At 34.1% G+C, this 17,662-nt stretch overlaps 2 protein-coding genes and 1 pseudogene across 6 annotated transcripts; 2 read left to right on the forward strand and 1 right to left on the reverse strand.

Annotated features, from left to right (window-relative positions):
- Positions 1–290: 290 nt before the first annotated feature.
- Positions 291–11,297, reverse strand: LOC148172910 (solute carrier family 35 member F3). 2 transcript variants are annotated; one of them, XM_088038317.1, is made up of 11 exons: positions 11,169–11,297; positions 8,081–8,363; positions 6,342–6,512; positions 6,116–6,284; positions 5,886–6,064; positions 5,519–5,837; positions 4,360–4,449; positions 4,076–4,205; positions 3,141–3,168; positions 2,706–2,735; positions 291–1,174 (listed from the first exon to the last, which is right to left on the reverse strand). In XM_088038317.1, exons 2-11 carry the CDS (start codon positions 8,306–8,308, stop codon positions 1,070–1,072), a joined length of 1,449 nt encoding a protein of 482 aa, XP_087894443.1. In that variant the 5' UTR covers positions 8,309–8,363; positions 11,169–11,297; the 3' UTR covers positions 291–1,069. The 2 variants fall into 2 exon arrangements, with proteins under 2 accessions (XP_087894443.1, XP_087894444.1); XM_088038318.1 differs by lacking the exon at positions 3,141–3,168.
- On the forward strand, positions 3,466–4,002 carry LOC148172911 (ADP-ribosylation factor 4 pseudogene; annotated as a pseudogene).
- Positions 11,298–14,840: 3,543 nt separating the features above from the next.
- On the forward strand, positions 14,841–17,660 carry LOC148172912 (AP-1 complex subunit sigma-2). 4 transcript variants are annotated; one of them, XM_088038339.1, is made up of 5 exons: positions 14,841–15,047; positions 15,095–15,273; positions 15,322–15,430; positions 15,478–15,615; positions 17,250–17,660. In XM_088038339.1, the coding sequence occupies exons 2-5, from the start codon at positions 15,095–15,097 to the stop codon at positions 17,292–17,294; spliced, it is 471 nt and encodes a 156-aa protein (XP_087894465.1). In that variant the 5' UTR covers positions 14,841–15,047; the 3' UTR covers positions 17,295–17,660. The 4 variants fall into 4 exon arrangements, with proteins under 4 accessions (XP_087894465.1, XP_087894464.1, XP_087894466.1 ...); XM_088038338.1 differs by having other exon boundaries at positions 14,841–15,038; XM_088038340.1 differs by lacking the exon at positions 17,250–17,660 and adding an exon at positions 16,598–16,734 and having other exon boundaries at positions 14,841–15,038.
- The last annotated feature ends 2 nt before the right edge of the window (positions 17,661–17,662 follow it).

A 17,662-nucleotide genomic window follows, 5' to 3' on the forward strand; every position in this document is an offset into this window, starting at 1 on the left:
AACTCTGGTACTTCTATTAAATGAGCATTATAAATTTTCAGTTAACTTTTTCTTTGTGTCGCCTTGTTTTCTCCTCCATTAATAATCAGCATCGGTCTCCTGTCAAGTACCGATTCCCGCGGATACAAGAAATGTTCTCTACCAACCGAAAATAGGATATTGATTTCTGTATTTTATTTGATTTATAGTTGAGATTTCCAAAAGCGCTAAATCATTGTTTTGATGTCAAATCACTAAATTATGTCGGACACTTATAAATCAATTGAGGGAGATCTAAAACAAAGTCCATATTATATGGTACATTTAATTTAACAATAAATAAAAAATATACAAACAGTTCACATATTTATCGTTCTAATTTCAGAACACGCTTTGGAGTTTTGATTAACTTATTTTTACATGATTGGGTGTTCTTTTAAGGTACTATTTTAGTTAAATCTATAGAAATTTGATATAGATAACAGTGTTAACCCCTAACATTGATTAATTACACAAAGAGTAGGTTGTTGATTATGTACTAAACATACATACAACGTGATATTTATTAGTAGGGTTCTACTATTTCACTCCGGGGTTTAGTTATATGTAATGAGATATTAAACATTTAGAACAAAACAACATTGGCAAAATTTTAAACAAATTCGTCTCATAAACATAATGTAAAATATTTATTTACAATTTTATTGCTTTAGTTTCTTTTCAAAAGCGACGGAAACATGATCGTTTTAAAAGAAATGGAATTGGACCCTATTACTTTTTTTGTTGTGACTAAACATTTGTACAGAATTTAACACAAAAATTGCAGCTAATTTCTTATAGTATCTAAGAAATTTTAGTGAACCTTACCTGAATTTAGTGAAGTACAAATGTTCAGTTAAAATTGAGAAGAAGAGCATTAGAAGAAATCACCGAGCGCCTCCACCAAAATTAGGCGTTCTGCATGCTCCGCACATGAACTTTTGCGCAGTCGGTTTTTATACTTATAATCTAAAACCTCTAATTCTATAATAAAGAAGTGAGCAGATATTCCGTCACATCCACCGGCGGGTTTGGATTCGGTCACCTTACTCTACCCGAAGGCGACCTCAGGTGCGAACGTATATAACCTGTACGATAATCCACCACGTCTCGGCGATGACCTCCCTGCATCCCATGCCGATTCCGCCTGCTCCACCTGTGTTTTCGTTTTTTATATAAAAGAGGTCATGCGTTCATCTCGGGAGGGTAACGTGAGGATCTCAGACATGTGCATGCAAAGGGGGTGTGGAAGGAGTTTGGAAATTGTCACCAAACATCAATGTAGTGCTAACAGTCAGTTTTTGTTGATGCTTAGTGCTTGATTTCCTCAAAATAAAATTTCGATAGTTGCAGTCTTGTCCATATATTACCATATTAAAGAACTAAGAACATGCAAGCATCAACATAGTGTCGTTCTACAGAGTACTAAGAAAGACGACTCACATTTTACAAAATTCGTCGTGAGGGTGTTAATGATTCGGGGGCAGATGTAGATCCTCTCGCTTGCAGAAGGATGGCCTTTGGTGCCAATGAGGTACCATTAGGGTACCAGCACCATTAGACCACATATCACACAAACAACGAGGCAAAAGAAACAACACAATGAACAAGAACAATCATACTACGTTAGAAGATTACGTGCTTTTTACAGCGGCTAATTTGTCACAATACTGGAGTTATGATAAAAAGCATCAGTAATGGTTTTTTGCAACATAAAACACATTTTATTGTCATTAAATTTGAATGTATTGTTTGTTGCACTGATTTTTTGAGCATGGTTTGCCGCAAAGTGTGAGTGTCCAAAGAAACAATCAGCAGTAATAGAGTGGGTCCATGCAAACCAAAATGAAACCTACCTTTCATGACAACGTACAAAATAGAATGTGCCAAAACCAAGAATTGTGTGTAATGTGTTTGAGTGTTGTTGTCAAAGGGAATACATAAAAATGCGGGTTTACTAAGTCTAATCATTTTAAAGTAGCTAAACCAAAAGGACATAAAAATTTATTGTCATCTAAAGGGATTGTCATATTACTAAATCTACTTTAACATTATGTCTTTACATTTCTATCGTATTTTGTACAGCATGAGGAGAATGACGCAACACACTACACATACATACATTAATTCACGTTTTTTACCCCTATTTGGGGTTGGCATACTATAAATTAAAAAAGAAAACCAGATTACTACAAGACACAGTATTTGGGCATTTTCAATAATCAAAATGTTAAAATACGAAATGATAAATGCACTCTATCAGTAAATGAAGTTGTTTCTACCAAACTAAAATTTCTGATTCTACAATTTTCTACGGAAATTCGATGGCGACATGTCATTGTTATGATTACGAGAAAAAAATTCGCACTTTAACTTGTTTTTATTTCTTCATTGTTCCTCTTCTCGGGTATAATTTTTAAATTTCCAACATGTCGCTCATCAAGATTTAATATGCATCAACTTTGAAACTTATTGGCACTCCTACCGAACATTAACTAAATCTAAAATTAGATAACTCTACATGACTGCCTACATCTCCACAGTATTTGTGTGATGTTTGTGTCAAGTGTATTTTGTGTCTTAATCAAGAAATGAAATAATGGAAAAATATTAAAACGTCACGACAAATAGATAACAATAAAATGAGGAAAGCGTGCAGAGGAGAAATTTCCAATGAAGAATCTTACCTGGCACTGTGACTCAACAGGATGATATTTCTGCAACAAGGGAGTATAAAGCTTTTAGTAGAATTTTAATAGTCAGGATCGTTAATGTAATGGAATAGCAATTACCCAAATGCAATAATTAATCAAACATTAATTTAAGTGTTGAAAAATGCGAAAGTGAAATAATGAAACATAAAAAGCCGTAGAAATCATGCTAATCGTCTAAAGTTTCTAACAGAGAAAAAGGAGTATGAATTACCGAGCGATTCTTCACTTTGCTAATTAAGCATATGTTTATTTATAAAACAGTCTCAAATATGATGCCTGGTCTCTTCAAACCCACCATATTTGAGCTAATCTAGCAATGTTGTTCGAAAATAAAACTAATGATTGCAAATTAGTCAAAATAAAAAAAATTCTCATTAGCAGTAGTTTTTAGCTAGCATAAAAACAAACCTTCCCTTGGAAGAATCGTGTGGATTTTCTGCAAAATTAAAATTTTAGGTCCAATTAAGCTGCGGTACGGCACTAAATTGGTTTTGTTTGTAGTATTGATTACTATTTACCACTCGAGAATGAGCATGTGGTGAAACAGTGGGAAAAGAAAATGATAGGTTTAGACCAGCAGAGACGAGAAATTTTACAGCAGTCGATAAATCTTTATTTTTTTGGGATTGAATGAAATTAGCTGATCGAAGATTTTTCATTACTTAAAATGAATAAACTAATTTCTAAAACATCAGACGTCAAGTTTTTATTGACATCGAACTATTCCATAGACATGGGTTTGACACTTTCGGGTTTATTCCACAAACTTTTCTCTAAAAAGCAACTTCGCATTTTGATGATCGGTTTAGATGGCGCCGGCAAAACAACAATTCTGTACAAACTAAAATTTGGAGAAATAGTAACAACGATACCAACAATCGGCTTTAACGTGGAAATGGTGGAATACAAAAACATAACATTCACGGTTTGGGATGTAGGCGGCCAGAACAAAATTCGGCGTCTTTGGCGGCATTACTTCCAGAACACCCAAGGGATCATCTTCGTAGTTGATTCAAGCGATCACGATCGAATCTATGAAGCCGCAAAAGAGCTTCAAAGTCTCGTGTTCGAACACGAATTGCAAAATGCTGCATTATTGGTGCTCGCAAACAAACAAGATCTACCCATATCGATGACAATGAGTGAGATCATTGAAAAACTGCGACTCGGTTCGATAAAAGGGCACAAGTGGCATGTTCAAAGTACTTGCGCGCTCAAGGGCAATGGATTGTACGAAGGGTTCGAATGGCTATCTAAAGAATTACTTTAATTAAAGTTACTATCGACTGCTGTAAAGTTGACCTTGTTTTTTTCATTTTGTTGACGTTGAAGGTGAGACTTACCTTAAGAGTCTTGTTATGTAATCAGGCCAATTGTCGGGGAACATCACGAGGAAAAATCCGACGGCGATCAGAATCATCCCCGCCAGTTTCATTCCTTCAAAGTTAGCACCATAGAGCACCACATCTAGAGCTGTAAAAATAAAATGTGCTGAATGTGTTTGGTGATAATAAAATGTAGAACATTTAGTTTAATAGTTTTCGTAGCACTGCTGGGCGGAAAGCTATAAAACTCTCCATTAATTTAATATTAAACCTCTGTAAACATTATTGCTAAATTATTTTACCTGCAGAGACTGGGACCGCTGTTATAAGTCCTAACGTAATGAACAAGTCGTAGGTCAGGGCAACACTAAAATTACCCAGTAAATTGGCAACTGAAACAGATAAAAAACTTACGGTTTTTTGGTTTTATACATTTACTGTGCTGCGCTCTTTTAAAAATTCAGTTCATATTTTATAGCGGCAGAATACTAAATTGAAGCTTGCGCGATTTAACGACAAAACTTGTGGAAGAATGAATTTATGCATATCTCACTTTATGGAGATTTGAAAGTAAATTGTCTTCGGTAATGACACATTTGCTCATCAACATAGTCGTTAATTAGTTATCCCAACTTGTATTAGTTTGTAGAAACTGATGGTTTCCGCAGTATCTATTGATTAATTAATTTATGGATGGGGATAATGAGCTAGACAGAATATTGGCAAGTATTCAAAAGCGCAGTTAGGCGATATCCGAAAAATCCTGATTGGTTACTATATTGTCATCTCCATTTTCTCGATTCTTATTATTAACAAAAGATTTCCTCCAATATTTCAATAAGTGCGTCGAATGACTAGCTGAAAATCACGAAAAAAAAAAGCTCCCAAATTGTTACAAAAAGGAACATTGTAAATGAATTGTCAGAAAGACCCAACTCGGATGATGTATGGTTATTAGGGCTGTCATCCCGAAGGTCTCTACAGCTCCCTTGGTTGCTATTCTTCCTTGAAATTTATTCCAGCAATTTCCCGCATTCGCTGTATTAATGCATTATAAAGCAGCTTACGTTTCCAAAAAAAATTGCAAAAGATAGAATTAGTTTCTGTACTCAGTAGTTCAAATGAAGCGGAAATTGGAATAATCACAAGGTCACACGTTTGTAGGTATTTGCAGAAGCGGAAAATCTTCCGCAGAGAAAAAGCCTGGAGGGAACTACTTAATTAACTGTAGGCCCGGCTGGAGAATAGTAAAATTAAGACTGCGGTGTTTTAGCTGGTTTTAAGAAAATAGTAAATCTGTTCCGTCGCCTTAAAAACTTTATATTCAGCGTACGTCGACATTTCTCTATCGACTATAAATTACATTACCCGACTTCGTTTTTACCCGAAAATTACGTCTTTTACGGCAGACTCGTATTAAGATAAGACACAAAAGAAAATGGGGCTTCTATCATAACTCACCTAGAGAAAGAGAACTGGCGGTAAGCAGCGCAGGCCATGGTAATTTATCCCAGTGCATACTTTCCACTCCTGTTAAAAACAATCCGAGACTTAGAGGCCATAATAAAGCCGCATTCAGCATTCCTATAAGCGAGAAGAATAAAGCCACTTGTCCATAAGTAGCGTCTCCGATAATTTTTTTGAACAACACTTTATAAACTGCTGATGCTGCGGCTGAGGATGTTGCTAAGACCACGCCACTTAGAGTTGGGCTTCCGGTTATACCATCCATATAGGCCAACAAAGCTACTCCCGTGTCGCAAATAATCACAGCCATTATCTGTATGAAAACATTAAAATTTCACACAAACTTGTAAAATCGACTTACTCTTATCCCAACGAACTGCTCGTGGAGAATCACCCACGATAAGAGATACACAAAGGAGACATTTGTTGCAAAGAGAGCCATGACGTCAGTAGCCAGAAGGATTTTTAAGGATAAAATGTACATGTAGTTTGTGCCTACCCAAAGTAGGCAAAATAAACTGCATCTGGTCATAAACCTCCCTGGTAAAAGAAATTAGGGTCACAGTCCGCGCTAGTCCTGTGGGAACAAACCTGCGGTGAAACCCTTATCCCTGTAGCCACGTATACTCTCCGAGAAGATGTCGGATGCGGACTTGCACCGTTTGGAACTGAGACGGCTTATAAAATACAACGGAAAGAAGAGCATAGTCCAATTGGTAACAAACCACGTTGTAAAAAAAGGTGCTTGATATGATGCGGTCTGCGGTCAGAATCAACTATTAAACTCTTGTGGTAACTTTACGGATCGGATACGTACATACTGTTTCTGAAGAGCCGTCATATTGAGTCCGGTTGTGTCATGAGGCACCAAAACCGGATCATCATTGACATCCAATATTGGTCTTCTTAGATACAAATATTTGATACAATGCGTGGCCCCTACCCACGACGCAGTCACGCATATTGTCACCCATATCCCAAAATAAATCTGAAACAGAACCAGGACATCTTATTTTACCTTGAAATAAAAGGAGCCGACATTATGCAAAGCTATAATTAAAGATTACGAGCTATAACTGCTTAGTTAATTAGTTAAAAGCACGCACGACGCACTTGCAGCTGCTACTCTCCCGGCGCCTCCACCAAACTTATCACATAACAATAATCCGTTTTAACGTTATAATAATTTATGGATCTCGTTGTGTCCTGCATATAAACATGAACCTGAAACATTTCGTGTTCGGAGTATTCGATTCCAGTCAGCGGAGAAAGTGCTTTCCGTTTTTAGTGCGAAATTAATCACATTGGGTATGCTTAAAGAATATTTACGACCAGCGATTACTTCAAAGCAAATTTAAATTAATTTCTCAGGCGCTCGTGATTAATACTTGCATTTTATTATTGTTGGGACCAACAATACTAGCTGATTCATAAAAGTGTAATTAGTTAGAGTTAGTTGAAATCCACTTCTTTATTCGTAGTTTTGTGTGTAAACACGAGCAGCGCAATCCACATTATTATCAGTAAATTTTATTTGCTTCGCCACTTGTGCTAGTTAAGCTCGCGTGATTTTTGAGTAATGCGTGTCGATTAGTTTTCTGATTTCATCGTTTTCGGTTGGAAAATATGTTTCTTCGATACTATTAAATGTGCAAGTTATAAAAATTTAAACCATTGCAGAAATTATGCTGCAAAAATACGAAAAAAAAATAAATAATTTTTTCTAAAACGCCCATAATTTTTTTTAAGTTGCACGTTTTTATATTGAAAAGAAAATTACTTCATACACGTATACCTACGTACAGAGTCACGATACAAAATATTAAAATCACGCAATAACAATGAACTTAAATGTTGCAATTTTTTATTGCAACCACGCTTTTGATTCTATCTTGATTTCGTAATCTAAAGTAAAGTATAAAAAGTAGATGGAATTATAATAATGCTTGGCTAATATTTAGGCTAAATTTAGGTGCCACGATAGGCCTGAATTATGAATAACAGTCTATAATTCGATACTGCTATAAGAATTTAATAGTTTGATTGATTTCTGACGTCAGAGTTGATGTAGAAAAGTGCTTGTATTGAATTACAACACAATACACATATCTACTACGTCTGTAATAAAAGCGGCTAAATTAAATTGATTCAAGACATTAAGTTTTCAGTAGATACATTTCCCGTTTTCTAATTAAGGATCGACATAAAATTATCCGTTATATAAGCTAGTTTCAAAACGATTATTTTAGGATTTCCTGCAGCAACAAAAAATCAATTGTATTCCTAAACTATTGATCGTGCTAAAAAACGTGTTGCAGCACTTTGTTTGACTTATGCTCGAACGATCTGGGATTAATAATGACTGACTCTTGCAAGATCGATGCTTGAGAGTTCGTGGCATACACGACATAAAAGCGAAGACACAATTCATAACAAAATATGACATTTTTATTTAAGACGTGAACAAGAGGCTGCGATAAAAATACGCGCTTCCGCTGTAAAATTAATTTATTACCCGTTCATGTAAAATTTATCGCAATCAATAATTTCACTTACTTTGCGCGCTGATTTGGAACAAAAAGAAACGGAACACGATTTAATCCTGGCTGCCAATCCTGTAGGAGCTGTTGGCGATGATGTTTCGATTGGTTCTTGTTGACTGCTGACAGAGTCAGCGTGGGCAAATGGTCCATTGGCAACTCCTTCATCAGTCACAAGAACACTAGGGGCACGGTTTCTACCACGAGGATTAAAAATGGTTGGGATGTCTCCGTCGCGCGTCATGGCACCTCAGAGGAGTGCCTTTGAAGATTCATTGGGCATCTCACCATTGATCTACCTATCACAAAGAGTTAATACTGTTAAATCAATCTTATGTCGGGTTCCGAAGGGAGGAATTTATAAAATTGTATTGATCTGGATGGAATCCGCATTGTTTGCTGTAACGTTAGTTTAGAGTTTTATTAGTTTGTGGCATTGAAAATGTGGAGATGCTGTGAGGTAGAAATATGAAGTTTGTGGTAAAAGTATAAACTTTGAAGCTGGAATTTCATTGTTGAGCGGCCATACATGCGGGTTTTTAAAACAGTGGAATACAATGGAAATAGCAAACAAGCATGTAACTTAATGTAGCTTATCATTCTTATCAGATATTTGCAGTACGGCTAGCGCTATTAAAAAAAAGAAACAATGGTAAAAAGTAAAATATTTTAAACTCTGCACCAGTGTTTCAATGGTAAATGCTGTTCGTCTATACAAACAAATCCAAGATTTTCAAACAACGGCATTAAGCTTCTCTGTTTGGATAACAAAATGCGTTGTTGTCTAACAAGCATAAACATTTACTTTGTGTAACGAGATGAATAATTATTCTATTAGAAATAAATGAAATTGAGGAGTTTGCAATATTGCAGGGTCACTTTATGTGTAAAAGCTTCAGCTATTTAATATGCAGGCTAAACTTTAGCAAAATAATTAAGTTCTTTGCAATTAAGCAGATAGCCTAGTTAAGAAAGGCAATGAAATCGACATAATTTAAAGTTTTAATATTTTTGTCATTTGTACAACAAATGAAAACAATAATAGTCCGGAAGTGACTTGAAGTTTTTTTTTGTAAATCTACAAGAACAAAATTCCAAATGTACTGCAAATTTGATCCAATGAAAATTAGTACTTGTTTTATCTTGTTATACTAAATTTGAGGCTCTTTTGCCATAATGTTTGTTTGTGTAGGTACTTAAGGACAAAATAGCGAACGTTATAATGTTCCGCATGGCAAAAAAATATAAAAATTTTACACTGCATATAAAATTGCTTTTTTTATACGAATTGTGCATTTTTTGTAATTTTATTCACATATTAAATAAAAAATTTTGTTTAATTTTTTTTAATAATTTCGGATCTTTTACGCTGCTTTATTATTGTTCTTTTTACTTGTTTGACAAAGATTTCAAAACTTTTGTTTATTTTCCACGTTCTTGTTGAATGGGCTAAGATGCATTTGATTTTTTTGCTTAGCGTCATATAATTAACTGTATTTTTTTATAAACATCATTTTAAAAGTTATAAGATTGGACTAAGCAACTGTATTTCACAAATTTACTACTTTTGCCTATTAAGACAAAAAGTTATTGTCTTAATATTCAAAATTATGTTGATTTTAATTAAAACGGTAATCTTTTCATTTACGCTATAACGATATTTAAAAAAAATATAAGTATGTAATTACAATCTTTGAAACGATGCCAAAATATTATACAAGACATTGAACACTATTTAAAAAATTGAAGTTGGAATAGGTACTCAAATACATTATTAATTTGTCAATTAAACGTTTAACAAATGGAGACACATGTGATACATTAATAATAACAATTAATTTTTATTCGGAAAGATATAAAGCACAAATTGGATAAAAAATGGAAAAGGTAGAAGTATTGATTTTGTAATCAACAAAGCAACTGTATAATGTATAACAATGTGCGTAGGTTAAGGTGTTTTTCAACAATAAAAAAGAATCGGCTTATTTGTAAATGTATTAGCGTTCACAATTTTTTTAGCAAATCTGAAGCAATTTTGTTAATTTCAAAATTTAATAAACGCCTGCAAGTAATTAAGATTGTACCGAAGCAAGTTTTAGAAACTTTATTTCCAATGTATCCGTAACCCATAAGTCATAAGTTTTTGAACAACTGTTACATCTCATCAATATTACAACCAAATCTGTGCAACAAAATGACATTTTTCCAATATTGCAATCTCAAAAAATATCAAATTTATTAACCATCTTGTACAACTAACCATAAAGATAAACACATTAGACCTAACTGACCTTTATATAGCGACCACTTGATACATAAACTTAATAGGTGCTTCAACCTTTCCTCAATTTATTATCAGCTGTAAATCACTGTTTGCAGAAATTGGAAGCGGGATTGCGCTATTTTCAGATATTGAAGCGAGCTTTAAGCTCAGGACATAATGACAAACTAAATGACCCCATTACATTGTTCCGTCTTGCCTTGAACTAGAAACCTTCGATCTACATTTATCTCAGTTAATCAGAGCTTAATTGAAAGATTTTTATCTTCTATTATAATATCACGTAGATGCTGAAATAGAAAAATAATTTAAGTCCGAGAATGGAAAACAGAAGAAAAATTAATGGTTTTGTTTGTGGGCTAAGACTTCCAGCTTTGTATAATTAATGGCTTTTGCATATTTATTTTGAAAAAAGTTTGAAAGGCACGAGATAAATGTAGAACGATAAGTTAGTTCAAGGTAGAAAACTCCATTTCAACCTGGACTTTCATAACTTAATTTTAGAAGTTGATAACAACTAACAAGGTTCGTTCATTTATCAAGTCAATTTAATTAAGATCTATCCCATATTGATTTGTTTACCTCTAAACTACTCTTTTATCATATAAACCACACAATCAACATAAACAAATTTAAATCATTTGACAGGAATTTCGAACGAAAAGAAATAAAGAAGCTATCAATTCTATATCTCGTGACGAGTTGTTCCGACATTCGAAACAAAAATTGATTGAAAATCGAATCGTCTAAAAATACAGTTGTTTTTCTCACTACACAACAAGTAATTTTACGGACGTTGTTCTCAAAACAGTGAAAAGCTTACCCTTGTGCTCATAGAAATAATGGGTGTATCGACCTTCTCGATTTCTAACTTTAAGACATGCAACTTGCAAAGAGACAACGATCGCCGCCCCCAAGTCAACTGACGGAGGTTCAACCCGCGACTGAAGTGGTGTGCATGGGCGCAGTTTGCATTGATTACCAGAGAGCGTCACGACGCAAGGCGCCGTTTCGCGCATATACCCCTTAATCGGTTCTTTTTGAGTTTATAACCACTTTAAGGACGTTACATTTGTTTGTTTAATACAGACAAAGTTTATCTAGTTTCACAGATTTTGTAAAATAATTTTCCTGTAGAAGTAGGGGATATTTTATGTTTCTTCAAATTAGGGGTGTAACACGTCAGACAAATGAAAGAAGACGATAAAAATAGATTTGCACGTAAATGGAAATGTCCTGTGTCGACGCCGTGATGAATGGGAAGACTGCGAGGTTTATCATGATTTTAAATTACTCTCACATTTTGACGTCTCTTTTGGAAATACGTACGACTACAGAGCTAGAAAAATTCAAACTTTTTTCAGACATTATAGTAATGTTAGATTGAATCTTGTAATCGTAAAGTAAAAAGAGGTAAAGAGACGTACTGTCTAAATAGTTTAGGCACGAATCCAAAAAAAATTCAAAAAAAATATTCTTAATCTGAAATATTCAATCGTTGGTTTAAGCGTTTCTTTTATTGTCTGTTGCATCTCTCACGTAAATCGGTTTAGTTGTTTTGACTTTTTGGTTAATTTCTTCTAATGCTTGTTTTCCGAAGTTTTATTGATATCGACTAACGGAACTTCTCTTTAATAGGTCTTGAAGAAAACATAATCAGATTCTGGAGGCATCGCTAGCAATGAGAGCCACTTTTCCAGCAATTTAATTTCAAACAGCATATTGAAAAACAAGATATCAAAAGTTACGCAGGATTTAATGTCTTCTCTTGCGTGAATGATTTGTGTAGTATTCCATAAATATATTCTAAATTTTTTGTGTTTTCTTAAGTAATTAAATTTATACTACCAATAAGTTCTTGCCCAAATAGAAATAGAAATAAAATAAAAATAAATTAAAAATTTCAATTCCTGGTAAATTAAATTTGGCGTATTTTTTTAATTAAAGAAAATCAAAGTTATGATATATCTAAACTACTATTTGCTTGGCAATTTTAAATAAGAATAAACTTATTTTATACATATACAGGGTGTCCCAAAACAGGCGTGCCAAATTCTTACTACGTTGGTGGTGAAGGTTCAAAAAACCCGAGAAAAGTGTTGAAAAAATTCAATCTGTTGTAGTTTTTAAGATACAGGGCTCCAAAAGACAACATTTGAACACTTTTATTTTTATGTTTGAAATTATTAGAGCTATGTATTGGGTTCTGTTAAGACCTTTGGATGATATAAGATGCTTTTGAGCGTAATTTATTACATTGTTTCTTGTACTTTCAGAAGATTTAAGTGTCGATTTCACCTGAAAAATCATTTGACAACATTGCTTTACCACCTTACGTCGTAACCATAACAATTAAAATTTTCATTGTTAATAGAAGTCAATGTTGTGTATGTCAATAAGAGCTGACAATGTTTTCCTTCACCAAAATTTGCGGTATTTGCTGTTCTGAAATAGAAAAGGAAAGTGCTTTGCCACGAGCGATTTGTATCTGAATTTGGCAGAGGTAAAAGCGATAACATAAAGCTCTGACTGGTCTTATGTAGCCCTTCAAAATCTGGTTTTGTTCTGAGTGGTGGGAATCCTGGAGTTCACAGTGAAATAGCATCCAAATGAACATTTTACGGACATTTTGCTCTATGTCATTGTGGATCGGAACCTTTGGTGTTTTCCAGCGTTCTAGTAAAATTTCAATATTTATTTATTGCGTTATTATTATATCACTTCAGTCACTATTACTGTGCATTGTCTATTTGTCAGTGAATGTATTTCTCGTTTTACATTGATAATAAAATTTTTCATTGCTGAAAATGGTTAAGGTTTCGAAACGAAGCGTAATAAAACAAGAAATACTTATTGTTAGTCTTTGAGAATTACCTCTACCATTTTAAAAATAGTTTCTTTTGAGATTTATTATGTAAAAATGCATTAAAAAAACATTCAATTTTAGAAGGTTTAAAGCAAATGTTCAAAGTTTCGACCATTGGCTTGAAGACACCTATTCACTCTTCTAATTTTATTTAACTGAACATCTTCTAACATCTAACATGCATTAGCAGCCATTGAGATTCTTTCCAAGAGTTCTTCCCTGCTTTCTGGCACAGTGGCATAAACCATTTGCTTCGCATGTCCCCAAAAGAAAAAATCCAATGGATTGAGATCCGGTGATCGGGCCGGCCAATAAACAGGACCTGCTTGGCCGATCCATTTTTGAGGAAAATTTGTATTTAGCCATTCACGCACTGGACCGGCATGGTGAGTTGGTGCACCGTCCAACTGGAACCACATTTGGCGCAAAATATCTAGAGGTAAATCATCGAAAAAAAGTTGGAGATCGTTATTTAGGAATTCTAAAAAAATTTGGTGATTTAGTCAATTTAGAAGAATGAAAGGACCGACCAAGCGATTTCCTAAAATTCATGCCCACATATTAACTGAAAACTTCTGCTGGTGTTTACTTGCTCTGAACACATGAGGGTTTTCAATGGACCAGTAATGATGATTATGATAATTGAAAACTCCTTCTCGCGTAAATGTTGCTTCATCAGTCCATAACACATTACGTACACTAAATTCAGGATTTTGATTCTGTTGATTCATTACCCAGTTGCAATAATTCAACCTTCGATTATAATCGTCAGGTTCCAGAGCTTGAACTCGTGTGTAATGATAAGGGTGCAATCTCTCCGTCCTCAAGATTCTTCCTACTAAGCTAGAATTGACTTCTAGTTCTCGAGCAATTTGGCGAATGCTTTTATTTGGAAATTCTTCAACCTGATCAAGAACAACTTCTTCAAGTTGAGGGGTTCTTGTGGTTCTTGGTCTCCCACTATCGTGATTTTCTCCCAAATCTATCCTTCCAGTCTCTCTTACGCGCTGATCCAATCTTTGGAACGTAACTCGACAGGGTTGTCGTCGATTAGGATAACGTTGCTGGTACATCCTTTGGGCTACTCTCAAATTGCCGTTAGCAGCACCAAGTATTTGGTACATGTCACAGTAATCTCTAATACTATAATTCATTTTGAAATGCTTCAAAATTTGGCATTTGACTTTTTAAATGTCGAATTTTGCTCCTTCATTGTTCCTTCTAATTTCTATGGATACAAAAGAAATGTGTACGTGGGTACAATATTTTTATGTATCATGTTGCCAAATTTACTCTTAGAAATTTACGCTTAGAAAACTCTGAATATGATAATGAATTTTTTTAAATATTTTTCTCAAGCTGCAGGGACCCTAATTGACAACTTACCGACACTTTGGCACGCCTGTTTTGGGACAACCCTGTAGAAATTTGGTGCTTTCCTAAATTGTTTAAAGTTAGCGCCTAAATAATGTTTTCCATGGATTGACCTCACTTTAAATTTAAGTTGAATAAAATCTGTCTTGTCATGTGCTGACTATTATTTTAATCCAAAATTTTTAAGATTTGTTTTATTTATTTAAAAATTTTTGAGAATTTGAAATAAGAGTATTTAGGTATGCAACCAATAATACACTGAACGCACAACTGTCAACGTCAAGTTAAAACGTCAATTTTTACTTCCCTTTGATGTCATTTTTTATTCTTTACATTTTCCCTGATTTTATTGTGTTTGTGTTTTAATGAGCTGTGCACGGTTCGGTTCCTAAATTCAGTTTTTATGTGGTTAAATAAGTAGTTTTGGTGAGAAAAAAAACTCCAAAAAGAGAGGTTAAAAAGGTGCGTAACGAACCACGAAACTAATTATGATTTTGTATAAATTTTAGATGCAGTTTATGCTGTTGTTTAGCCGACAGGGCAAACTGCGGTTACAGAAATGGTATGTAGCACATCCAGACAAATTAAAGAAAAAAATTACGAGAGAACTAATAACCACAATATTGGCTCGAAAGCCTAAAATGTGTAGCTTTCTGGAATGGAGAGACCTGAAAATTGTCTATAAACGGTAGTTGTAATGAGCTGTATTGTTGGTTTCTAGTTGAAGTTGTTGTAGATATGCCAGTTTGTATTTTTGCTGCGCTATTGAGCAGGATGATAATGAGTTACTGACTTTAGAGGTTATTCATAGATATGTGGAGTTGCTGGATAAGTACTTTGGCAGCGTAAGTATTATAAAAAATCGAGACATGACTTGAGACAGCCTCCACAGGTCTGTGAACTGGACATCATTTTTAATTTTGAGAAGGCATATTTCATTCTTGATGAATTATTACTAGGAGGGGAAATTCAGGAAACTAGTAAGAAGACTATTCTCAAAGCCATTGCAGCTCAGGATCTTCTACAAGAGGTTAGTCATGGAAATGTTGAGTTATAATCAGTTGGGACTAACATTTGGACAATCATGAATATATTTTTAGTCTAGTCTATTTGGTGTAGTGTCCAAATGTTAGTAGACTTTTACTTTCTTCTTCCAATAGCTCTGTTGCACTCTCAATGTAATCATCACTACGTGCTTGACATGTAAATGTTTTGTTACCTGTTATCTTTTATTTTGTGCACTCAAAAGGATCTAAACGACAATTGATCGTCAAATTGCCATATGTTCGTAAAGTAATGCTACAAAGATTTTAGCCTTGTTGCCAACGCTTCAAAAGACATTGTTGATCTTTTTGTTAGAGATAGGGTCTATTTTTGCAAATGTGATTCCAAGGTATCAAATTTTTAATAGTCACCATCAGAATCGGTGGGTGCAGAGAGAAGCGAAAAACATAAACTTATTCGCTGCTTTTTACATCTTCTGATCATTAAGTTGCGTGACAATTGAAAATGTGCCACAAAAAGCAACTAGTAAGTGACTAAAATGCATGTACTTACTAAATATTACTAAAAGCATGATGCATGATTGTGTAATTCATGAAATAATGTATTCACATGGTGTAAGTAGAAACCATCTAGTGCCACTCTTCTGTTAAGAAAACAAGATATGAATTCATATCTGTTTTGTAGCAGTAGTGATTGTCATGAGACTGCTTGTTTAGCTCGTTTCAGTATTATTAAAACCAACCATTGATCAGAGTTCCGGCCAGTACGACAATACTATCGAATGTTTAGTTATAAAGGTGATGTAACTGTTGTTGTAATAAAAAGTTCAATCATATTTTTGTAGTTTGACTTAATTTCAACTGTTTGGCTTAATGTTGCTTGATGTTCCGCAGTGCTAGAACTGTTGCTTCCTTCTAACGTGTTACGACAACTAGTATGTTAAATATGTTACTAACATTTACTAATATCGTAGTTTATAGATAGTTTCTTATTATTCTTTCCTAAAGGATGAAGCGGTGGAAGGTGCTTTAAGGGACATTGGTTTGCTGTAGCATCGTAACGAAGCCACACCACACTTTTTTCTGAAGACAGTCATATCAAAATTTTATTTTTTTGCTCGGAAACTGCAATAATTGTTTCGGTCCAATTACACACAATTTTATACCTAACTATGGATCTTAATTTTGCTTGCCATAAGATAAGTAGTTTTAACAGTCAGTTTCTGTGTTATGTAATCAGTAATCACATTTATACCACAATACTTCCATTGTTGCACCAAATATACGAAGCACTTTGTGGTTGTCCATTCCATGTTTCTTCACGTTTAGTGCCACTAATTCATGTGCCATATATTTACTAACATTTTTACTTAGTTTAACATTGGGTCAGATGTACTACATTATTTAATATACGGAAGTATAAGTAGATTTGTGCACTTTCAATAACCCCTTCGTGTTCCTTTATCGTCGTGGAATAAGCCTTGCAACAGTAAAGTAGCAATCAATATGAACGTGGATAAATGGAGTGCAACGTGTAAGGAAATCGAAATTTTTAGGTATGTGATTCTATTTTTACTAATTTTTAGTTTCGTTTCTATCTTATCCACTTTCATATTGGTGTTTCTTTTTTATAATTTCTTATCGTGTTTTTTTGTTGTAGGAGGAAACTCCGCAAGGGTTCTTTGACGACCACGGTCTTGGATAGGCACAGTTGCACAGACTCTCTTCTATTTACACGATTTTTTGAATAATAACATACTTATTCTCTATTTTGTTTTCTGTTTTTTACTCTGTTGAGGTAAGTAGTTTTTTTTTAATTCTTGACTGATTATTGGATGACCAGTATTGACTTTCAAACAATTTTTAGCTTGATAAAAACGTATACATATAAGAACAATTGTTTAAAAAATGTGCAATACTAGAGTCAGGCTCTAGTTTTGGCTGTAATTTTCAGTAGAAATAGTAGAATATTGAGCATGTTGAATATTTATACTTTCTATTATTTTGAGAATGTTTGCTTCCCACGTGTGTTGTTTGTTTCAGTTTGTAATAAATCACTTATTTTTTAAAACG

The sequence above is a fragment of the Gnatocerus cornutus genome, chromosome 6 (genome assembly GCF_029298725.1).
Source record: "Gnatocerus cornutus isolate USDA-ARS CGAHR chromosome 6, icGnaCorn1.1, whole genome shotgun sequence".
NCBI classification, from domain to species: domain Eukaryota; kingdom Metazoa; phylum Arthropoda; class Insecta; order Coleoptera; family Tenebrionidae; genus Gnatocerus; species Gnatocerus cornutus.

Coding starts and splice junctions, on each gene's coding strand:
- LOC148172910 (XM_088038317.1), bottom strand. CDS start 8,308: ATGACGCGCGACGGAGACATCCCAACCATTTTTAATCCTCGTGGTAGA. Junction 6,065..6,115: donor GGATAAGGGTTTCACCGCAG/GTTTGTTCCCAC, acceptor TTCTTTTACCAG/GGAGGTTTATGACCAGATGC. Junction 2,736..3,140: donor CACGATTCTTCCAAGGGAAG/GTTTGTTTTTAT, acceptor CCCTTGTTGCAG/AAATATCATCCTGTTGAGTC.
- LOC148172912 (XM_088038339.1), top strand. CDS start 15,095: ATGCAGTTTATGCTGTTGTTTAGCCGACAGGGCAAACTGCGGTTACAG. Junction 15,274..15,321: donor CTGAAAATTGTCTATAAACG/GTAGTTGTAATG, acceptor AAGTTGTTGTAG/ATATGCCAGTTTGTATTTTT. Junction 15,616..17,249: donor CTCAGGATCTTCTACAAGAG/GTTAGTCATGGA, acceptor TTTTTGTTGTAG/GAGGAAACTCCGCAAGGGTT.